The following is a 24,119-nucleotide window of genomic DNA, read 5'->3' as shown; positions in this document are numbered from 1 at the left end:
CAAACTTATATTCACAGTGATTAAGCTGGAGTTGAGTTCAAACAATTTGACGAGTTCAAACTTATATATTTTAGCTTGAATCGAATTCCAGTGAGGTACTATTTGAGTTTTGCTAGATTCTTCTACCCCATTCGAGTCACTGTTCAATATTTCATCCACTCAAGTATCTTATTGGCATATACAGTTTGTGCAACTAAGACATAAAAAATGAATACAAAGTAGAAAAAGATTAAGGAATTGGGACCAAAGTAGCCATGCGTGTGACCACCAAAAGGGTCCAAGAAAACCCTCCCTTTAGCTTCCCTGCTCAAAGCAAATACTACTGCAGGCTTAAACAGAGAAAAGGGTCTGCACGTAGAGTGACCTGACGCTGACGCTGGAAAAAGTGAACCCTCCGTACCAAAAGAGGGCAAAATATATGAGACGAATAAAGCACCACAAGAGACATTGGAAATAAACTTGTGCACGATTTGGCATAATTCATCTGTCTAATTTACTTCCAAAGTTCTAACGTCAATTATGCCAAAAGGGAATTCTTGAATGTTAGTAAATAGTAGTAACATTGCCCAAGTAATAAATCTCAATTCAGGCTCTCTCTCTCTCTTTCACAGACATTCACACCCAACAAGACAAACAAACACATGCATTTACCACAGTACAATTGCCAATCATGGTGCTAAATCTAAAAGGGCGAAAGGGCAAGAAAAAGTTAGTGAGGTTGATGATGGTTTTTGTTTTACTTTTCCTAGCCAATCCTCTGATTAACCGTGCGATTGCTGATCCCTTCTTGTTTTTCATCTTTCAGGCGAAAAAAGCACGTCAAGCGTTTTACTTTGTCTACGTGTAGTAAATAACAAGGCTTCATTGTAAAAGTTGATGAGCTTTTAGTATTAGTAGTCGAGCATGTTACTAAAAAGTAAGGAGAATTTAATTAAAAAGTTAATTAGTCTTTTTAAGCATGTAGTAACATAGTTCAATTTAAAATACTCGTTGGTCCAGGTAATTTAAAGAACTATTTTTTAGAATTTGTGTAGGAAGTGGTGGAGTGATCCAATAGTACCTATTGCTAACTAGTGTGGCCTTTAAATCTTGCTAGCTCTATAAACTTATATATATGTATATATGTATATATCAAAAAGAAGAAAACAAATTGCCCATGAAATTTGACTATCTTTGCTGCTAGAAAGACTGTTCTTGTTGCCTTTTACATTTCCATTTTTCCCCACACGATTTTTCATTTTCTCATCATGATTTATGACATTTTGACACTTGAATGGAAGGAAATTTCTTGCCAACCTACTCAAGGGTATATTTTTTAGCCTTGTTTGGACACAACCAATGTTCCCCTCCCCCCAAAAAAAATTCTTGTAACACAGACATATTTTCTGATCACTTTTTATTTTTCTAATCACAATTTTATCACATATACATTGCATCTTAAAAAGTGGTTAATAAAAGCAATATAATCGCAGATGATTAGAGAAGAAAAGGAGCTTTTGCAGAATTTGAAGCTTCATATTGTTGACTATTTGACAATAGAAAGAGAGCGTGCAAATTGTATTCATATCTTTAACCGTGCTTGCATTTGAAGCTTCTTCACATTTATCCCAAATGACTAATACCTCCATAAGCCAAATCCACATGTTTTCCTCCGAAACTAACAGGGAGGCAAAGCTACTTGTAGAAAAAAAAAAAATTAGGTGTATATATATATATATATATATACATATGACAAACCATCAAAATCATCTGTGGATTTTTTGAGGGGCCTCTCTAGGTTCCATCTGCCTATTTTCTACAGAATTTCAATGAACCCAAATTTCTTTTGAAAGGTTTAACGAATTGCAGTGACACAAATGTACCTTAATTTATTGAATCTTCTTCACACTAGAATAAATGCCCTTTTGAAGACTTTTCCAAATTATACAAATAATTCTCCATTATCTCATTCCACAAAGTTCATTTGAATAGTAAACGTTGCTACGATTACATACAATAAGAAGGTTTAAGAAGTTAGGTATGGAGGGACTGCTGAGATAGCTAGGGTCCTTTGAACATTGGGAAACCAAAGCCACTAGAATGACAACAGTAATTGTCTAAAATAATTATACGTCTCTTCGGATGGCCTATGGATACCTGGATGTGAGATCTTCAACTGCAATTTCTTGCTTGACTAGAAACCAAAAACCAAAAACCAAAAACCAAAAAATAGGAGTTGGAAGAAGCGCGATGATGAAACGCGCACTGCTGGTAATTGCTGCTACTTGCAAGTAGAAGAATGAAAAACATGAGTGAGGCAATAAACAAAGTTCAGACATATCAACTAGCACCCGAAAAGAAACTACAAGTTCTCATGGACTAAGTATTAATTAAGTCTCTGCCCTGATTCTCTTTCAAAAGATTTTCGATTCCAAAAGGCCCTGGCAAATGTCATTGAATGCATGCAACTGAAACCAAGGAACTAGTGTTAGTGTATATATGCATATGATACAGCAAGATTCATTGAAGGCCATTTGAAGAGAGAGAGAGAGATAGAGATAGAGGGACTTGTGGACTAGTAGTAGTCATACTGTACACAGTTTTCTTTTTTTTTTTCCTTATCTTATCTTTAATGGAACTAGATAGATAGATAGATAGTAATAGTAATAGTACTAGTACTAGTACTAGGGAAGGAGTGTGTTCCAAGACACAATGATTACAAGGGGTCTTGGGGGGAGCAGAAAGTGCTGGCGTGGAAGTAGCTATGGAGAGGAAGAAGGGAATAATATGGGAAGAACGTGGGGGCTTGACCGAGGAGGAGGAGGAGGAGCTAGGTTCCCATACCAACCTAAGGCAATTGAACCAAGGAAAGAAAAGCTAAGAACCCTTTCTATCATCACACTCAAGACACATACAACATACAACAACAAACAACAAACAACATGAATGAATATGATACATCACAAACACACACTAACGCACTTTTCTCTCTCTCTCTCTCTCTCTCTCTCTCTCTCTTTCTGATCTTTTCTGCTTTGTTAATAAATATTGCTGTCTTTGGTCGGTCGACAATCTGTGTGTTGTGTGCTCACTGTGTTGTGTTTGTGTTTCCCCCAACTTACCAATTCTTACTCTCTCTCTCATCCTGCCGCAGCAGCACTTACACAATGTAATTATACGCTTTGAAGTTTGGACCAATCACAAACCATCATGCTTCCTTCAAGATTATACAACAAAACCCCATATCACTGCATAGCATAGCGGTAAAAAAACAAAAAAAAAAAAAAAAAAATTTTCCTTCTTTGAGATTCCCAATGTAGAGCTTACTATCAAATCCCATTTGATAAAAGATAGCACTACTTTACTTGAGAAAGGGTAATTAATTAATTGATCATAATATAACTAAATCACAGTCCAACTAAAACTTTTTCTTTTCCTTTTCACAATGACATATGGCCGAAAGTTTTCTTACACGAAACTTGACTAATTAGAATACTTTTTCTACAACCATCATTCAATATATAGGATTAACATTTTATATACTGACAGTATATATGTATATACTTTTATCATTAGATGACATATATATCTGAATTTAAATTTAAACTTTAAATTTTATACTCCCTTCGTCCCACTTTGATAGTCCTGTTTTTCTTTTTCATTTGTCCCAAATTGTAGTCCACTTTCCAATTGAAGAGTGTAGTTATTTTTTAATTTTTCTAAAATACCCTTATTCAATGTAAGTTGTTATTACTATAAACTATCTTATTTAATATAGATTGTTATTGAATATAACATATCCCATTTAATGCATTTAGATTTTCCAAAACACAGTGATACCATATGAAATGCCAATTTTTTATTCTTTCAAGCTTATTTATATCAATTCAAGTTCCCACAAACCATCAATTCAAGTTTTTACGAGTAATTAATATAAAGTTGTACTCTATTTAATGTAAGTATATTTTAGAAAAATAGCAATCTAAATTTATTTTTTCAATAAAGTTAAGTACTTTTTCTTAAACTGTGTGAAAAAAAAAAAAACTAGAGCTATCAAAATGGGACAGAGGGAGTATATGTTTCATGCATCCAATTAACTATATAATAGCGTATACACTATCAATCAATATATATATAATTAAGTACTCGTACATATTTTATACTGCTCTTAAGGGAATGTCTATACTATCCTATAGTAATTATGTCCGAATATGAATATTGTGTCAGAACATGAATACGGGAACCAAAAAGAAATTCGCTACTAAGGCTGATAGCTACAGAAATGGATCGTGAGGGAGAAAAGAGTATGCCGTAAGTAGAAAGGAAAGTAAGACCAACAGTACTAGCACACCTCCTCTATATATGTGAGGAGTGGAGGGAGGTGGAAGACTATTGAGGGCCCATAAGAAAACAAAGGAGCCAAAAGGATACAACCAATAAAGCATACAGGAGAGAAAGAAAGGGAAAGCTTATGCTCAGTTGATGGTAGGATAAAAAGGGGCCGAGCCTCATCATCTCATCCGTCATCACCATTTCGGATTCATTCTATCCCCCACAAAGGTTGTGGCAGAAAGATTAGAAACCTACCAAAGTTTTAAAGATCCGTTTGGAAGAGAAAGACTTTTCAATCACAAATCAACAGCCAAACCAAGGTCTGTTCTGGTCTGTCTGTCTTTCTTTTCTCTCCTCTCTCTCTTTTTTTTTTTTCATCCTTTCTTCTTCCTTAACATCCCTTTTAATCCCTTTTGCACCCCCAGAGGAAATAGAATCCAAGTTCCTTCTCCGTCCTTTTCTTTAGTATTCCTCCTTTTCATCTTTATGTGAAGAAAGCATGGATGGTAGCTAGTGGAATAATCCAAAAGTCATCCAATGCGATGCTTGTTTTGTAGACTTGGATAAATATATACTTTCATAAAGTGTGTGCAGAGAGAAGAGAAGAACATATTCACATCCTACCTATATATGCTAGTGGTTTATACTAGGAATCTCTAGTTTTAGTATTACTGTCTATTATGTGCGACAACAACATTGAAGATCAACAAACTGATCATTCTTCTCCTCAAACCATAACAAATAGTGCTATTCAGGGCTTCCAAGAAAAGTTACATCTTCAACCAAGCGGGCTAGAGATGCAGCAACACAACAGTACTGATGCATACTTGGCAGCTGCTGGTGGAGGAAGGTCATCAGGAGGAGGAGGACTGATGTTCCCAGAAGTATCACCAATCTTGCCATGGACAATCCCTCAAGTTCACAGCTTCAATCCAGTTCATCAGTTTCGCGATCACGACCCTTTTCTTCTCCCTCCACCACCATCACCCTACGGGGGTTTATTCAATAGGAGACCTCCTCCTCCTGGTCTGCAGTTTGCGTATGAGGGTTCATCATCAGACCATCTCAGGCTTATTTCTGACACCTGTTTAGGTCAAGTGGTTCAAGCTAGTTCAGCAGCTCCTTTTGGGCTTCAAGCTGAGTTGCAAAAAATGACTGCTCAAGAGATCATGGATGCTAAAGCTCTAGCTGCTTCCAAAAGTCATAGTGAAGCTGAGAGGAGACGAAGGGAAAGAATCAATAATCATCTTGCTAAGCTTCGCAGCTTGCTCCCTAATACCACCAAAGTATGCACCAACATTCCAACCAACTAACTAATCATAAGCACATTATTCTCATTCCTGCATGGTCTTTTTTGTGTTGCACATGTTTATTAATTCCTCCTTTTATGCTTTGAATTATCTTATTAAGATTCTCAGATTCAAAGATCTCTAAATAGATTTCCTGTGAGATTCTACTTAGATTTGTCAAAGTATGGAAGAGGAATTCTTCACGTTTAATAGAAGAAGAGTGAAGAATAAATTTAGGTACGGAAAGTGGCATACTAGCAGAATCGATATTAGATAATAGTCTGGTTGGTATACTTTATTTCTTTTGATATATCTGTGCAGCATTATTTTAAGGATCCATTCTTTCGAGCTGTGTGGTTATATTCTTCTGTTCTGATTGTTGTGGTAGTTCCAAGGTGGTAAGAAAAAAATGGAAAAGGGAAACAAGCGTTAATGTCGCATGGTTGATATGAAAAAGAGAAACCACGGTGCAGTTGAAAAGCTAAATTGGAAAATTCTTGCCGGATTTGCAGTTGATATAACTAGAGAGTTAAAAAGAAATAAAGACAAACAAGGAAGCATTCATGTCAGTCTTATTTGCACACTATAAAGTATAAACTCCCCCATGCCTAGTCTCAATAAACCCCAGTCCACCCTTAAAATGATCAAAAAGTATCTACCTAAGAACCATTCTTCAACTACGCATCCCAACCCTCTCCTCTCTTCTTTCCACACATCTTGAAATATCTAGTTCGTCTTCTATGCATGTTCAGACTTGTTATCTTGATTTATATCCTTGCTTTACTATTAAAAGCATATACATTTACTAACTCGCTCATTTACTTTTTTGTGGTTAAGACGGATAAGGCATCATTGCTGGCTGAAGTAATACAACATGTGAAGGAGCTAAAGAGGCAGACTTCTTTGATAGCTGAATCAACACCAGTTCCAACTGAGATTGATGAGTTAACAGTTGATAATGCGTCTGATGAGGACGGTAAGTTGGTGATAAGAGCTTCATTGTGCTGCGAAGACAGGTCTGATCTCTTGCCTGATCTCATTAAGACATTAAAGAGTCTGAGGTTGAGAACACTGAAGGCTGAAATAACAACTCTTGGTGGTAGAGTTAAGAATGTTTTGTTCATCACTGGGGAGGATGATACAGACAGTGATGACCAGCAGCAGCAGCAGCAACAGTACTCTATCAGCTCAATACAGGAAGCCCTTAAAGCAGTTATGGAGAAAACCAACGGTGATGAGTCCGGTTCAGGGAATGTTAAGAGACAAAGAACCAACATAAATATCCTTGAACATAGGTCCCTTTAACTATATTAACATTATAATCAGTTTCTTCATCTTCCTTGTGTGTTATTCTGTGTGCTTTTTGGTGTGTTTTTGTGGGGTTTTTATTTTTCAACAATAATTAGTTTGTGCTGGTGTCCAACTATTAGCCATTCAGTATCATCAATACGTAGTATTACAACTTTACAAGGGGGTTTCTTCCCTAGTATTATTGTCGATCAAAATACACACAACTCTGATGGGGTTGAGTTTAGCACTACTACTGATATGATCGCACCCGATATGGAGTACACATTTCCACTGAGGAATATATATGAAAGTCTGAAACAGACAACGTGGGACTGTGGTTGGTGGGAGTTCCAAGTTTGTTGTGACTCGGATTGCTTGTGCTACTAGACAATGCCACAGAGAGAAAGAAAGATGGAGAGTGGGATAAGAAGGGAAGAAACAGCGAAGGATCTTTTTCGTGAGGAGAGAAACCTGATATAAAAACCTAAGAAAGAAATGTGGATTTTGATAGCTTTCTTTATCTCATTTGGGGGGGGGGGGGGGGGGGGGGCAAAAGAAGAAGTCAGTGGTGAGTTTGTTTTCTAGCGACGAGATGCTTCTTGTCTCTTTTAACAATCTCTCTCTCTCGGCAGCATGTACATGACATAACAATCATAAGAAGAAGTGTCGAGACTTAATCTTCCAAGATAGGGCTTTAACTTCCATCCATATATAACAACTTTTCCTCCTGCATCTTCCCATTGGTACGATATGCTGATTTAGGCTTCCAGCTCCGGTGGTCCAACGAAGAGAAGAGACAGTTTTTACCAAAGCAAGCAAGTTTCAGAGCTATTCATCACTCACGAGACCTTGTGACGACTGAGTTCAGAAGAAAAATGTATATATCATGTTATATACTGGTGGCCTGATTCCTTGCCTGCCTTCTCTACTTGGTCTTCCTTGACTCCTTCTTTGCCTTAATTTACTTATTTCGGATTTGGGTCGTTGGTCATGGTCATGGCCTCATGGGGTGTTGTCTTTGTTAATTACTAGTGTCAAGGTTGATCATGATGTCGGTCATCTTCTCATATATATATGGATACATGTTTTCACTTGGGGTTTACTCTATATATTCACTACTAGTGGGTATATTTGGTTTCAAATTTCTAGTGCTCAACTTGCGCATTTCCAACTCTAATCATTGCCAGAGTTGCTATGCTATGCGCTGCCTCTAAATTTTGTGTATATTCATTCCTTCCCAAAAAAAAAATTTATTTTTGTGTATATCATCCAGTAGTCTAAATTAGTAAACACGAGAGTAAAGCATACAGTTGCCACTCTTTCTCTGAAAAAGGGATCTTTGTTGTGAGTTTCAGTCAATTTTAGCTTATCAGTATCAATCTTTCCATTGCTTTTGTATATGGATCATGTTACACAAAGTACGCAGACAACATGAAGGAGATACCATATTTCATTAGATTTGTACCTAGCCAGAAACTATTAATACATAAATATGAAAACAACAAAATATATTAATATAACAGAGCGAGTAAATCAAATAGGAGTAATAGTTTTCGGGCCATCTGAGTTTTCCGGATTCTCCTCCAACAAAAACGTATCGAGACGGTATTGAAGTTGGCTGCACGAGAAAAAAAAAACAGACAAAGTTGTTTTCATGCTCAATGCTCATTCCCGTTTAATCAAATCAATATTGCTTGCACAACATTAATTTAACCGAAAAAAAAAGGATGTAAAATGGCCCATGCAGGTCTCGAACCTGCGACCTTCGCGTTATTAGCACGACGCTCTAACCAACTGAGCTAATAGGCCAACTGCATATTTAATCAGATTAATATTCCTTGCGGATCATTAATTTAACCCAAAAAAAAGATGAGAAATGGCCCATGCAGGTCTCAAACCTGCGACCTTCGCGTTATTAGCACGACGCTCTAACCAACTGAGTTAATAGGCCGCTGATGCAGATGTATAACAAGAGACAAAAGCGAGGTCAAATTGCACCAGCGTCCTTGAATAAGATGCTATGTCTCATCTTGTCCCTTCAAAAGATTTTTATTGAAATTTGTCCCACCGATTAGATGTCAAGTATGACATGTCACAAATGCTGGAATGGAAAATTGAAGCAATTTATATTTACCACCTATATGCCACACTGCTAAGCCTTCTAAGGTTTGGTGGTTTGGGAGGTCAAGGGTTCGATTCTTACCTCTCACAGAAAATTGTCATTATATGTGACGGTTTTCAGTGACCATCTTCGATGGAGTTTCTACTCACATCGAGTTCCCTTCCCCCTCCCCCTAGATTAGACTAGATTAAGTTATAGGGATCCTATCGTTGTGACAAAAAAATATATATTTACCACCTATATAATTTATAATTCTCAAGAGGTCAAATCACTACAATTACACTCTGTTTGTTTCTTCTCTATTTTGCTTATACCTTATACTATTGACCCCCGTTCCACTTGTTGAAGCCTGAAGCCAAAAATCCTCCCCCCTAAAGAGTCTTGCCAACTTTACACCTTTTTTTTTATAATAGAGAAAAATTTGAATGATTTCGAGTATATGAGTCAAAGTATACCTACCTTGCTATTTCTCAACCTAGATATTTTTCATGTTTCTCACTTTGCTTTCTAGCTTTCATCTTGTTATATTTTCCAATAACAAATAGCTACGGCACCATTTTATCTTTGTGGGGGCATCGAATCCTTCTCTCTCATCATTTTTTGGCCGTGAGGTGGGGGGAGGGAAAGGGGATTTTTTCCCCGTTTTAGATGAGATGGGGACAAGAAAGGATACTTCCGTCACACCCAACATTCTGTACCTCACCATTGTAATAAATTAAAAAAGAGTATGTGTATATATGTATATGTTTGTGTATACTTATATGTGTATGTGTATGTATATAGACACATATATGTACATTATAACTACATATTAATAACAGAAGCATATACAAACATACATACATATATGCATACATATACATATATATATATATATATATATATATATACACGCGCGCACACACACACTATATATATATTATGATTTGAGAACTAATCATAAGGATTTTTTTCCCCTTTTAAATGGGATAGGGACAAGAAAGGATACTTCCGTCACATCCAACATTCCATTCCTCACCATTGTAATAAACTAAAAAAGAGTATGTGTATATATGTATATGTGTGTATACATATACATATATATATATGTGTGTGTGTGTGTATGTATGTATATAGACACACATATGTACATTATAACTACATATTAATAACAGAGGCATATACAAACAAACATACATACATATACAAATATATATATAATTGCACGGGCACACACACACAAATATATATATATATATATGTGTGTGTATATATATTATGATTTGAGAACTAAAATATCATAATTTTATGATAAAATGATGATTTGGTTATTTTTAGTTGAATTTTTTCACACGCTGTAAATTGTTTACCAAAGAAATAAAAACAAATATGACAGTTATAAACTTGGATTTGCTATTAAATGTGGAAAAATAAATTCAAAAGATCAAAATGATTTTTAAACTTGATTTCACATTGAATATTTAGCTAGCTAAATGTGTTTGGATAGAGTATTATTTGGAATATTTATTGTAGCACTTTTTGTGATGTGATGTATGTAAGATAAAAAAGTAATTGATAATATAAAAAAGTGAATTGAAAAATGTGTCTATGATGCAAGCGAAATATTATTTGGGATAAATTAGCAATCCAAACACAATGTAAAAGAACAATTTATAAAGTTGTTATTGTTTTATATATGTAAACAAATAATGTCAAAACAAAAAATAAAATTATGATTAGCCAACTGCGGAGACATGGAAGAGGACGAGCAAGGGGGTAAAGGAAACGGGGGACAGGGGAAGAGTGGATAGGAATTTTAGAACATGAGGAAGGGGATGAGCCATCTTTAGAATTATAAAATATAAGTAATCTCTCAACTTTTTGTGTTGCTTAAATCACATCCCTTTGTTATTAAGGGGAAAAAAAATGGTGATTATGTCCTTGTGGACCAAATAGACGAAATCACCCTTCACTTGCAAACAAACGTTACATTTTCCGGCTAAAGATTCAATGGCGCTTTGGTCAGTCTAAAATTTTCCCGCAGCTAAACTAAACAACAACATTGGCGTGAAAAGTGAAAACCAAGTATCAAACAGCTGAACAAATCAATGAAAAAAAAAAAAAATACAATACAAAAACCTCTGCAAAAGCAATCAAACGTTGTTGTTTACTGGTACTCTTTATTCTAGTTCCGCTGTTCAAATTGTCCGAAACTTCTCACCAAATCAGTTCCTTCTAATCGAGTCATTGGCTTGTAATTCTAGTACCATCCCGTTTCAAATTTACCTCACTAAAAAATTCCCTTTTATTTTTTCTCTCTGCAATTCCCTTTCTTCACTCCCTCTAATCGATTCTACAAACTGAATTATGAGTTGGAGAAGAGTTCTCAAGTCTTTGCAAGCAGTTTTAGCTCATGGGTTCCTCTTCACTTTCACTCTTCTTCTCGCTCTAAAGCTTGATCGAACGCTTCATCATTCTTGGTGGTTCGTTTTCTATTTTTAATTTATACGTTTCTACGTATATATGTGTCACGTACACAAAATGGGATTGGTGAAATTTGGGAAGGGTTATTCAGGGTTATCATTTTCATTACTTGGTTATTCAGCATTTGTCAATATTTTTCAAATTCTTGTTAATTGCAGTCTCAATATTGCTTAGCTGGAGATTGGTGTGAATTTGTGTTCTAGTTTAAATAATTAATCTTTCTGATGCCGGTCTTGATTTTTTCCTTTTCTTTTTTTAACAAATATTTACTCAAGCAAAAAAATTGTTAGTAGCAATAAGCTGTAGAAAAGGGTATATTAGTGTGAGGAGAACTGTCACATCCATTGAATTTTGGGATAGTTTGAAAAGTATAGTTACCCAATATAAGAAAGTGGCTTGCTTTTGAACTTACCTTTTTATTGGATGTGTATGTTTAGGCACTTCAGATATTTTCTGAAAATTATAATTGATGAATTTATCTTCAATTTGGACCCAGTGATTTAAGAAATTAAGAGAGGAATTTGATGAATTATGGCTTTTGTTAAATCCTAAAAGCTACTGCTACTGATTGTAGTATGCTATTTTTTTCCCTCTCTCTCCGTCTGTCTGTCTTTGTGGATAATTCTCTTTTCATGCGTGGATTTGCGGCAAATTTAGGTTTGCCTGCTAGATATTTTACTTTGCTGCTTGGCTACTCTGCTTGTGATTTCTACATGAAAAAATAATAAAGTGGGAAACTTGGAGGATTTTGTTCACAGAGCAGAGCCGTATGATTATTTCTAGCAGTATTCCATTCCAGGAGGAAATTTAGAGATAAGATCAGATGATTGATACACTATTTCTTCGGTCATTGATTTGCCAAGCTGTCATGAATCAGAAAAAAAAAAAAGAATTGGTAGCTCCAATTTACATATAAGGACTAACAAAGTAAGAATAGAAGGTTGGGTTGATATTATTTTTGGGTGTGCATCTAGGGGTGCAATTAATCGCATGTATTGTTTCAAAATCTCTCCATCTTTTTGATATATTTTCTACAGTTCCATGAGCATTTGAAAGAATTTGATGTCCACATTTTGAGAAGATTCTGTGATTTTTAACTTTTGCAGGGTCATTTTTCTTCCTCTCTGGTTGTTTCATGTAGTAGTAGCAAGGGGTAGATTCTCTTTACCTGCTCCTTCGATGCCACATGATCGCCATGTATGGTACAATATGTCTGATGTATTTTATATGTCAACAGTTAGATAACTCTTATTAACTGTTCATTTCAAAGCCGTTTATCATGACATAAAGATGCACTCTTTGATGAGCAGTGGGCACCATTTCATGCTGTCATGGCGATACCATTGCTTGTTGCTTTTGAGCTACTTCTCTGTATATATCTCGAGAACCATGATGGTATACTGCCAAATCCCTTGACAAGAGTTATTGATGTTTTTTTATTTTAACAGCATGTTGTTCATTTTGCTGCACAATAAATTTCTTCTCTTTTTTTCTTTATTTTTATGGTATCATCTTCAAATTTGATTACCGTGTTTCTCTTTTTGTGCTCATGTGTATGGTTTTTCTGACAACATTTAGTATATGTACTTAGCATGTTTTAGAGTGTTATTTTTGCTCCTATGCAATGTTTATTGTCTATTTTTGGCTGGTTGCTTTTGTATTTACCTTCTCTGAAACTCTTCTAGTATCATACGTCCATTTGCTTCTTATTTAATATTCTACAGCACACTTGAAATATCATCTGCAGTTTCTGGGCTAATTGTCTTTTCTTTCTTTACTAACAAGTCTTGATCTCCGGAGACCCTTAAACTCATGAACACTGGTTAATTGCAGCTGTGAATCTGAAGATTGTATTTTTGCCCTTGCTAGCATTTGAAACAGCAATTTTGGTTGATAATGTTAGGTGAGATATCTTTCCTGCCAAGATATCTTCTTAGCTTGGAAGAAGTTTAGTTGCATATATCTCCTTTGTGTGTGTTTATATGTGTGGATGGGAAGTCGAAAATTCCATTAAAATGAAGGAAATAGTTATAGACTCACAATGTTGACCAAAAAAAACATGTTTTCAATGTTTTCAGTTCAATAAAGAAACTCAGTTATGAGAATTTCCACTTTGTAGTTGACTCTTGCAGACTTGGCTTTGAGCATTTTTAACACAACACCAAAGTTGTTTTTCAGGATGTGCAGGGCTTTAATGCCAGGGGAGGAGGAAAGCATGAGCGATGAAGCAATATGGGAAACCCTGCCTGTAAGTATCAAGTTTTATAACTTATGGTTTTAAATACTAAAGGTGGTATTATTGCCATTCATTGTCGGCAATCAGCTGACCTAGAAGTGGGATCATTTCCATTTTTGTTTTACTATACACTCTTTTGTTTACCCAAATCTCCTTCAAACATCTTTGGTAATATTTATGTGATATAATTGCATAGCTGTGGGAGGTTCTTGGTTTGTTACTTTGTTTCACTTGTATTTATGAAATCATGTGGATATTTTTTCAGACCTTCTAACCAAAATTTCTCTTTGTCTCAGCACTTTTGGGTGGCAATCTCCATGGTCTTTTTTATTGCTGCAACAATCTTCACTCTGTTGAAGCTGTGTGGTAATGTGTAAATTGCTTACTTTCTGGATTGATTGAAGTGTAATACTGATGTTAGATGACCTTAATTTGGATACTAACTCAAACATGTCTGTAAGCTTCTTGTTGCTGCACTAATTTATGGGAGGGTTTTCGCAGTTCAGACTGTTCAACTGTGATATAACCTGCCCCCTCTTTCAGGTGGGGAGTGAAAAGTGTATGTTTGTAGAAAGATCAGCAGTATGTTCAACAAAAAAAATGATTCATCACTTCCAACCTTAAATTGTTAAGATGTCTATTAACCAAAAGGGTTCAAATAGGTGACAGGCTAATATGGCTAAAGTACGATTCCTTGGTTTGTGAGAACCAAATGGTGTTCAGATGTAACACATTCAGTAGATAAATTCATTGTGGATTGGGAACATGTGAGATCCTTGAATGCTGAAGTAGCAAATGATTAGTATCTTATGGAATACAACTTTGTGATGCTTCATGTTTGTATTCTTATCAACTTGACTGCTGTTTGTGAGGATATGTCGTGAGATTTCATTAATGTCATCCCTGTAATTATTTTGAAAGTTTTGCAAACGTGATATCTGTCAGTTTAGATCTGTAATCACCAACTCATTAGGTACTTCTTTGGAACCCCTCAATAAGTTGATGGTTTGCAGTTATATATAGGGTTTTCATGACTCTCCATGCCCCCTTTGTACAAGCACTTACGTTAATAGGCGTACTTGTAAAGGAAAATTGCATAGTGATTTTTGTAAGCTGAATATGTGTATGTGTTGTTGGATCCTTTAGTAGATAAATATTATCTATTATATTGACAAGTTATTATTTTAATGTTACATAGTATTATTTTGTTATCATAATTTATCCTGCTAAAACCGTGTGCAGGTGATGTTGCTGCTCTTGGTTGGTGGGACTTGTTCATTAACTATGGGTACAGTCAGTTCAAACTTGTACTTTTGAAAAGCACTGGCAGTTTTTCTTCTGAAGTTAATGTTTATGTGGGTATATTTGCTTTCAGTGTTGCAGAGTGTTTTGCCTTTCTTATTTGCACAAAGTGGCATAATCCTGCAATTCATAGACGTTCCCATGTTAGACCAGCCAGCTCATCTGCAGCAACAGTTACGCATCTAAGCTGGAATAGTGGATTAGTAGTATCCTCAGATGAAGATTATCAACAGAGTAGGCTGTGCAGCTTGCAGGACATTGGTGGGCATGTGATGAAAGTTCCTCTAATAGGTTTCCAGATCCTGCTTTTCATGCGCTTAGAGGTATATGTCTCCCATTAGTGTTGCAGATACAGTGATGAGTGAATTAGGATCCTGAATTAGTTTTGTTCAATTTCAGGGAACACCATCCAGTGCTAGACATATACCAATTCCAGTCCTCTTTGCTCCCCTTTTGTTGCTGCAAGGAGCTGGGTTTTTATTTGCTATCTATCGCTTTGTGGAGAAACTTATTATGCTCCTGCATAGTGATACTGGTGCAGGAATCTATTTTAGGATATCCACACCTGTTTGTAATTATTTGGGGTTTATGCATCATGGATCAAGGTTAGCTTTAAATCTACTAGAAAAAAGTATGACCCTTCTGATCTTTGAAAACTTCAAGTATAATGACTGAATGTTTTTGTATAAGAAAGGGATATTGTTGATTGCAGGTTGTTGGGTTGGTGGTCAATTGATGAATCAAGTAGCGAAGAGCAAGCACGCCTTTATTATGCTGGAACATCAGGGTAAGTGTGTCTATATATCAGTTATTAACAACCTTACCAATTATCTCTTAGGTTTGATATATTTACATGTATGAATATATTTGTAATTGTCTATCTCAGTCCTGTTTGTGGATTTTAATATTAGTGAAAACTCATGAGGTCCAACCAAAATTGGTCTTGATATCAAAATTTTGCACAATTTTGCATTTGAGAGGTGTTTATGGTCCAGTTCACACCATTTAAAACTCATCCACAGGCAAAATATCCAGATCCTGTTCTTTCCAAATCCCACTTCCACCCTTCTATTGTGGTCAAAGTTTTTCAAGCATGGCTGTTTGTAAACCTTTACACATCCTGTACTCGTGGGCTTTCGGTTCCTGGAACATCCCTGGATATTGCTGATAATTTGTACCTGAGAGCCAAAGAGAAACTTGTTACTCGGACAAGAAAATTCTGTCTTAAGGCTGAAGTTTTCATACCTTGGAATTATAGGAAAAATGAAAAAGGAAAAACTGAGATTTTCTGGTTGAATTGCAAATCTGGCATCTATCATTAGTTTACTTATAAAAATATACTGCTTGACATGTTTAGCTGCTAGTTAATAATATTGCCTGGTGCCTTTGATAATTTGCTAACACCTTACCTTGCTGGGCAAGATGTCTTTTTACTGTTTTGTCTGGGTAGTGGGAGTCAAAATTTATTACACTAGTTACGAGTCCCTTTATGTGCTGAAACAGCAGTTACTGTCGTTAGAATTTTTGTTAAGAGAGGACAGTGAATTAATACAAAAAGAGACAGATCGCTGAAGCCTGAAGTTAACATAATCAGAATAGTTCTGAGATTGTATACTTCACTATTCACAAAATACAGTAAGTAGTTTTATGGGGCCAGTTAACCTGTAACAAGTAACTTGTGATCCCACATCTTCATCTTCTATATATCCATTTGTTTCCTATGTTTCTTTCAAAATCATAATCTTAAATTTGAAAGAAAAAAAATAACAAAGATTGACATTCAATCTGAAATGGAGGGAGTGCACAGTAAGGCATTGATGTCTTGAAGAATCATCTTACATTTTTATGTGAGTAATATATCTCCAAAATGAATAGTGGCAAGGTGTGTGAGGGCTAAAATTTGATTTCCTGTTGTGTGGAATACATGAGTTGCAGTATGTTTTGGTGGGATCATCTCATTTAGCATTTGACAAGTTCCTAATTGCTACAAGAGAGTATTGGATTGCTTGGTAACAGGTTGTTTTGTTCTGCATAGATTATAAACGCAAGCTTTTCCTTCCTTAATGTTATTTTTCTGGATCCATTAGTTAAGTTCCTGATTCTTATGAAAGTTGTTCCCTCATTCTATATGAAAGTGTTTGATTGTTAAACCTTATGTGCTACAACCAATTTTCACGTGCAGGTACAGCACATTCTCACCCGATGCTGTAAAGAAAATGCCAAAATCTGAACTGGCCGAGGAGGTGATCTCACATTATTTCTGTAGTTTCTTTTCTGGTCTACTGGATACCTTGCTCTTGTTTCTTGTCCACCTTCTCATTTAAGCCAGTTTTATCAAGGTTTTGTCGGAATTGGATCATACTAATTTGTTTCTGTTTCTTTTTCTAGATATGGAGGCTACAAGCAGCATTGAGTGAGCAAACAGAGGTCACTAAGTTTAGCCAGGAGGAGTTTGAAAGACTTCAAAATGTAAAATTACAACTTAAAGTAAATGATTTTAGAGAAATTGGGATCCACTTAGTGTCTATATTTTGAACATTTGGCCAATAGGCCAACAAGTTGAATTGTTGAGTTTTATCATGAATTAACCTTCTGCATGAGTACTTTGAGTGCTTTTTGCTAGTCCATTCAGATGGTAGATTATGTAGAATATATGATTGTTTAATATATTGGCAATAGGTGTTGGATGTCAGCTCTTATAAAATTGTGCTTTTGGTGACTAACAGAACATGTTCACTTACTGGCATGAGTCAACCTGATCTGATCCTCTTGCTTTTGTTTCACATGTTTACCTTGATTGAAGTTAATTGGTAATTTGTTGTATCCAAATGTGTTGCTATCTTTTGCATGGTATGAAAGTGGTATGTCATGCAGGCGATAAGGCATCCAGATGTCATGGTCCAGTTCTCCCAAGATTGCAAAAAGGCAGTAATTTCAAACAAATTTACGAGTGCACAACTTGGACCATGTTCAGTGTCCCACTAAACAGTGTACTATATGCTTCAGTAGATTCTTTTTCCTTGTTCTACAATCCTTGAGAGGAAACTGAAGCGCTAAAAGTTCTGATTAAGTTGATCCAAGTTTTGCTAAATTGGTTTTTAGATAGAAAAGTGCTAGATTGTGAAAGATGACTGACTTGATCTATGTGTGTTTTCTTTTCTCTTATTAAATTGATGCATATTGGGTTACTGACTTGAAAGTTTTTTTTCTTCCCCTTTTATCAATTTCAGGAAAAAATTCTATGTAGAGTTTGCTTTGAGGAGCAGATAGATACAGTTCTGCTTCCTTGTAGGCATCACATTCTTTGCAGGTATATCCTTCGCCTTCCTGCTGTTAATAATTTTTTATTCTTAATGGAGTCTTCTTTCTTTTCTTACCAAGAAAAAATTTCGTAATTGTTGCTTCCTGGGAATTGGATTCTGAAACATCTCCATTAGATTCGGAAAAGACTGCGTTCACTTGGATTAAGTTCCTTTTACTTTTCAAGGAAAGAAATTTCTTAACTAATTTCCTTAAAATTCAAGTTAGGATAAATGCAACTTGAGAAATTCTGTCACTAGAAACACAAATTCTGCAGTCGGGTTCTTTCTTGAAACTTATACATGCACTATTCACGTCTGCAAAAAGTTCAAATCTAGAACTTAGTTTTGTAAGCCTTCAAGTTATAGAACTTTAAAAAATACACTTCATATTGAATGAAAGTTCTGTCTAACTTTCAAACTCTCACTTTAATTATACTCGAGCAATTGCAAGAATGCCATCATTCATCTATAATCTTCAAAATGCAGTATTAGAACCCTCGAGACCTTGTTTAATATATCTCACGAATCCTTGTTTTTTAGTATAATGATGACATATTTCTGATAAATGTCTCAGCTTCTATAGACAAATATAATACATCTTGCTATCAAAAGAAGACCAGTTGTACTCACCATTTTGCTCATGTAATCAGCACCTGCAGTGAAAAGTGCAAAAAGTGCCCTGTGTGCCGTGTATATATCGAGGAACGCATGCCTGTATATGATGTGTAGCTTGTCTCTGTTAGCGGGAATAAACCAAGGCATCTTCCTGTAGCTTGGCTTTGTTGTCCTAAGTCTCAGTTCAATGATGTGTTAATTAGATGGTGGCTGCATTTTTGGCCAGTCATGTCGCCACAGGTTTTCCTATGACTCATCAAGTGCTAGTATATGTGTATATATTGAAGCCTAATAGGTATAATGCACCATTGATGTTGTAAAGAATTCCGTCTATGCTGCTGGTATAATAGAGTATGTGGCCAACTACTCCTAGAGTTAAAGGGGAAAGGAGTACATATTATGAAGGGAAAAGGGGAAAAAAAAGGAAAAAGCAAAAACCTTTGAGGCTTTTGAGTATACTTATCAAGCTCTCAAGGGTGTGATGGTATTTGCTGCAGATGCTTCTATTTCATAAGAGGTTGTTACTACTGCTACTGCTATGCTATTGCTATGTATGGAAAAGTTCTATCTATGATAGTAATAGGAGGCCATTTTTATTTTCATCATCTCATACAAATTTTCTTTCTGGCAATGTGGAGGCCCCAAGGCCCGTTACAGACTCACTAATCTAGCAGTAGAAACTCCCAAACCATCTAGCGTACCACAGAAAAGATCTTACCCTCACAAACTCATAAATATAAGACAAGAAAGTTCATTATTTTCATCTAGTGTACGACAGAAAAGATAAAAGACCTTACCCTTCACAAACTACTGAGAATCCAAGGAAGAGAAGGCGGGCGGGCGGGCCGGGGGGGTTCGACATCGGAAGAAAAAGAAGGGAAAGAGCAAGGACATTTGGTGCTCAAATTCAAGATTGTCTCTTTTTCATGCTATGTAATGCAGTCAAGCGCAGAGTTTGGGGGCGGTAAGAACGTCAACTAGGCGATGTGCAATATTCTTCCCCTTAGTGCCAACAACATGCTTCTTGTCTTCTTCTATTTTGCCTGCAAATTCATTGAAGCATTCATCCATGGTTTGAAAGGGCTCATCTGGATACAGGCTACTGACTTCAATTTCATTAGGTCCGTCCACAGGGAAGTTTACTTGGCAGCCCTTTATGAAAATGTCATGGGTGAATGATGCAACCACGCTTTGTGGGATTATATTCTCTGCAATGACCAACACTAATTAACACACCCAAAAAATTGAGAAGAAATCTTTCAAGAATTAACTTGGAAAACAATGGGGGAGTGGATATACCTTCTGCTGCAGCAAGCAGGTCATCTTCGGATACAACAACTCTAGGAAGGGTACGTCCAATTTTCTTCTCCCACAAAGTAGCCAGTTCATTGATGTTGAGAAAATTGCATGAGGGCCGGAAATGAACGATTTTGTTCAGGGTCCGAACATCCTCTGTTGCTTTGACAGTAAATTTTCCAATATCTGCTCCGGCTACAAAGTAAGCTGCCAAAAATAGGAATTCAAAACCATAGCCAAGAGCCTCTCTTAACCAATAACCAATATTATGGATCAATTTTCACGATAGAAGGTAAAAGATATTACTACTACTTATACAGGTGGTTTTAGACGAAGCTACAAGATATATCTTCCACGGTTGCATTCATTATTCCTTGTGTACTTGGAACGACAAAAACAACATTAAAGTGTCTGTCTGGATCGAAAAGGGAAATGTCTTGCTAGTCCAAGCAAGCCTTATATCAACTGCACACTGTACATTTCAACTCAGCTAAAGTGAATTTATCCTTTTCTCCCTCAATGCAGAGAGCTCGTTTGGATTGCTATTTTTAAAAATTTTTATTAAAAAAAATATGATTTAATATATATACAAGGTAAAAATATAATTAAAAAAAAAAACCTGTTCACGAAAAATATACAGTAAGCAATTTTCTGCAAAAAACTACAATCCAAACAACGTCGTCTGACTTGTTCCATGGTTCTTTTTTTTTTTTGTTAATACCAGGTAAGAAGTAACTAGCGGCAGACCGGCAGTTGACACCAATGATGAATCGTAATCAACTCGTAGTAAAGAGTAAATAAAGGAGGACTCCTTTCAGTCAACTCTAATGCTGTTGTATTGTATTCCATTTGGTCTGACCCCTTCTCTCTAATACTACAAAAATAGTTGTCATTTGACAAAACAAATTTATCAAATGCAATGTAGGTCGCCAACATGTCATTTGCCTCCTTGATCCCTGCCATTTTCATGGCATTTCTCAAGTTTTAGGGTTATATGGACTCTCAAGCAACCTACGTAGAAATTTTATACCTTGAGGGTAATTAATTATATAGTAGTATCAATAACATCTGACAGCAGTATATGAACGTTTCCTGCATATTCTTTTACTGCATTCATCAAATGTAATTCAACTAATGAAAGTGGCCTTAGACTATAAGCTACGCAGGAAGTGGAAATGCAATGCACCACACAAACAAGGAATAATAGAACAAACCCTTGACGCTGCCGTCGCCATAAATTTGGAACTGATCCAATGGTGGCGAAACCTCAGAAGGGTGGGTATTATCATAATAGGGCCACGAGGCAATTGAGTTGCAGCAAATGTAAGTATATGGTACTCCTGATTCCTCAATCAACCTTCGGACTCTTCGTTTTTCATTGTACATGGTCAGCCCTGGCTCCACTGGCTCCGCTCTGTCCACATCATGCCCAAACTCGGAGGGCAAGAATCTCTATATATATAAAAAAAAAACTAGCAAGACGTTAAATTTCTTTTCTTGATCGGATTAATATATGCATAATATATTGAAGAATACCCACTACAGTTTCTTGAGCAATGGCTGGTACAACACCTGGATTTTCAGATTTAGCAAACTTGCCAGATAATACTACCACTATGTGTCATTTTCGTACCTTAATAGTACCAACAGCCTTCATGGCACGGATGAGGATAACTTGCTCTAGTAAATTGCCTCCACCGACAGCTGATATAACTATGTCTATCTCATGCTCTTTCAAAGTCTTTTCCATGAATTCTTGGTCATTGACAGAACCCTGATTTCCACAACCAAAAACCTCATTGTACAAACAAACATCACAATGATGGCCCCAGACATGCACATGTATGACACACACTTAAATTATAATAGGCGAAAAAGCCTATAGTGGAATAAGCTCCAAAAATTCAGGAAAGAACTTCCATAGTTTCTGATAGCAAGATAGTTGTCAAAATTTCGTGAACGAGAGCGTACATACTTAATAAGAAATGAGGAAATTTTAAGTATTAGGGAACTAAGATTTACTTGATAGAGGCTAATATATATATATATATATATTGATTGTCAAATCTTACAAAGAAAAATAACAAGGGTAAGTTTTGAAAAATGCATCAAAAGAATGAAGGTTTTGGTGCAAAAAGCCTCACATTTCAAACCCTATTAGACTAGCAACAGACTCTTGTTCTTCCACCAAATGACCACCTTTGCAATTGATATAGATTACCAGCAATAAAAGAACACAGAAGAGTCACTATATCAGCCCATTCTATTACTTATTAAATTGCTGTTAAACAATACATGACCTTAATTTTTTGCCTCCTGTCAGAATCTTCTCCTTTTTCCAGCATTTATTGTTCTTCCCACTACAAGTTCACACATTCTCGCATGCTTCAGCGAAAGAAAGAAAAGCAATCATGCATGCATAAAAGAGAAAAGGTGCATAGAGATAATTTACATGAATACTAATGGCTCCTTGATCCTCCAAAGCTTTGATGGCTCTGGCCTTAGAAGGGCAACGGGCAGCTGCCCGGCTGAGAATATAGGTTGACTTACCGGAAGCAAGACTTGCTTGTGCAATAAAGTGACCAATAAAACCTGTAGCTCCGATGATCAAGATTCTGCTACCCTTTTCTGCTTGTCCATTCGGAGAAGGAGACCGAGTCATTTTTTTAGCTTAATTAAGCCTTCGCCTCAGGCCCCAGTAGAGAGAGAAATATGAGCTGAAATTTTGGAACTTAAGCAATAGCGTCTCTAGTGGCCTAAGACATTTCTAAGATAGTGTTGGATTATATATAGACTGTAGAGGTGCTGGCTAAGGACAAAATTACGACAGTGCTTATGAATTGCCCATCTACCAGTCAACAAACAAATTGACGGGCTCCGATTTTCTTGCGAATCTATTTCTTTTACACCGAATTGCTTATTGTCAACCTTTTCATTATTTAATTAACTCTTTATGGATGTTTGGCAAGTTCAATGTTTCCTTTTAGTTCATAGTTGTTGTGTCCTAGTACAAATTTGATTCTAAGCCCGTGGAGTTTCCTTTTCTCATGCTCAAGTCATTTAGGCAATGGTAAGTCCAAATCCAAGTAAGTTCTGGTTTGGTCTAGGAACTTTTGTAATTTAAAAATATACTAGTGTACTAGATTATTATTCGAAGAGAGAGTTGAGTTGAATTGAGTCCTAAGAGTAGACTTGAGAAGAAGTCTCGTAGTTGGAGATTTGTAAGTTATCCTAAACGAAAGATTACCGCTTGATAAAAATTTGTTGAGTATTTTTTTTTTATGCGTTTATTCTCATCCCACATATTTTTATATGCGCTACAATGCTCCTGCTGTGCATATTTTTGTGCCAAAAGAGTCAAATATTCGCAAATTCTAGTTAGAACATGTGTACTGTGGTGGAGAAAAAGATATTATTGATATTGAACGATTTGTTATTTTCGACTCTCTTAGATGAGAGTTGTAATTTGTTAATATAACCTTGCAATTGTAGGTTACATGTAAACATCTCATCATCATTAAAAAAAATTAAAGAAAAGTTCAAATTTCTTGATTTTGCATATGTTGATTTAATCGGCTGCCAAGCAACGATTGAAATTGAAATCTCAACTGACTGATTAAAGTTTTTGGACCGTAATGTGAGTTTAATTTACTAGTTTTCAATGATAAGAAAGTACATATTGACGTTGTCAGATGTTTTACTGTTCAAATGGATGAGTTACTTTTAGTTAGTTAAGTGGCAACGCAACGTACTTAAGAAGATAAGTGCGTTGTATTTAATTTGAGGCTTGTCTCATTAATTTAAGTATATGTATATCAACAACAATGATTCATTAAGTACGTTGGCTGGCTCTGCTTCTCCTTCCATCCTTTGCTTTCCATCCCAACAACAAT

General features: G+C 35.9%; 3 protein-coding genes and 2 non-coding genes across 11 annotated transcripts; 2 read left to right on the top strand and 3 right to left on the bottom strand.

The window, feature by feature from the left end:
• Positions 1 to 4,385: 4,385 nt before the first annotated feature.
• LOC113715452 (transcription factor bHLH30-like) lies at positions 4,386 to 7,140 on the top strand. Of its 3 annotated transcripts, none has more exons than XM_027239653.2 (3): positions 4,386 to 4,631; positions 5,067 to 5,597; positions 6,438 to 7,140. In XM_027239653.2, exons 2-3 carry the CDS (start codon positions 5,109 to 5,111, stop codon positions 6,903 to 6,905), a joined length of 957 nt encoding a protein of 318 aa, XP_027095454.1. In that variant the 5' UTR covers positions 4,386 to 4,631; positions 5,067 to 5,108; the 3' UTR covers positions 6,906 to 7,140. The 3 variants fall into 3 exon arrangements, with proteins under 3 accessions (XP_027095454.1, XP_027095453.1, XP_027095452.1); XM_027239652.2 differs by having other exon boundaries at positions 5,057 to 5,597; XM_027239651.2 differs by lacking the exon at positions 4,386 to 4,631 and having other exon boundaries at positions 4,638 to 5,597.
• Positions 7,141 to 8,625: 1,485 nt separating this feature from the next.
• TRNAI-AAU (transfer RNA isoleucine (anticodon AAU)) lies at positions 8,626 to 8,699 on the bottom strand. The gene has a single exon. It is a non-coding gene; the product is annotated as a tRNA-Ile (tRNA).
• A 68-nt stretch (positions 8,700 to 8,767) lies between these two features.
• On the bottom strand, positions 8,768 to 8,841 carry TRNAI-AAU (transfer RNA isoleucine (anticodon AAU)). The gene has a single exon. It is a non-coding gene; the product is annotated as a tRNA-Ile (tRNA).
• Positions 8,842 to 11,055: 2,214 nt separating this feature from the next.
• Positions 11,056 to 19,532, top strand: LOC113716403 (uncharacterized). Of its 5 annotated transcripts, none has more exons than XM_072071774.1 (14): positions 11,062 to 11,474; positions 12,582 to 12,672; positions 12,786 to 12,870; positions 13,309 to 13,378; positions 13,654 to 13,723; positions 14,008 to 14,077; positions 14,954 to 14,999; positions 15,087 to 15,336; positions 15,413 to 15,618; positions 15,726 to 15,800; positions 17,196 to 17,256; positions 17,402 to 17,482; positions 18,244 to 18,323; positions 18,966 to 19,532. In XM_072071774.1, exons 1-14 carry the CDS (start codon positions 11,359 to 11,361, stop codon positions 19,042 to 19,044), a joined length of 1,380 nt encoding a protein of 459 aa, XP_071927875.1. In that variant the 5' UTR covers positions 11,062 to 11,358; the 3' UTR covers positions 19,045 to 19,532. The 5 variants fall into 5 exon arrangements, with proteins under 5 accessions (XP_071927876.1, XP_071927877.1, XP_071927875.1 ...); XM_072071777.1 differs by lacking the exon at positions 11,062 to 11,474 and adding an exon at positions 12,110 to 12,132; XM_072071775.1 differs by lacking the exons at positions 18,244 to 18,323; positions 18,966 to 19,532 and adding an exon at positions 17,888 to 18,139 and having other exon boundaries at positions 11,056 to 11,474.
• On the bottom strand, positions 19,502 to 22,982 carry LOC140021057 (leucoanthocyanidin reductase-like). The gene is made up of 5 exons (XM_072071779.1): positions 22,679 to 22,982; positions 21,860 to 22,000; positions 21,441 to 21,678; positions 20,230 to 20,433; positions 19,502 to 20,138 (listed from the first exon to the last, which is right to left on the bottom strand). Exons 1-5 carry the CDS (start codon positions 22,886 to 22,888, stop codon positions 19,873 to 19,875), a joined length of 1,059 nt encoding a protein of 352 aa, XP_071927880.1. The 5' UTR covers positions 22,889 to 22,982; the 3' UTR covers positions 19,502 to 19,872.
• Between the last annotated feature and the right edge of the window lie 1,137 nt (positions 22,983 to 24,119).

Source organism: Coffea arabica, chromosome 11e (assembly GCF_036785885.1).
Source record: "Coffea arabica cultivar ET-39 chromosome 11e, Coffea Arabica ET-39 HiFi, whole genome shotgun sequence".
Classification (NCBI taxonomy): domain Eukaryota; kingdom Viridiplantae; phylum Streptophyta; class Magnoliopsida; order Gentianales; family Rubiaceae; genus Coffea; species Coffea arabica.
This window is presented reverse-complemented; position numbering and strand designations above follow the sequence as displayed.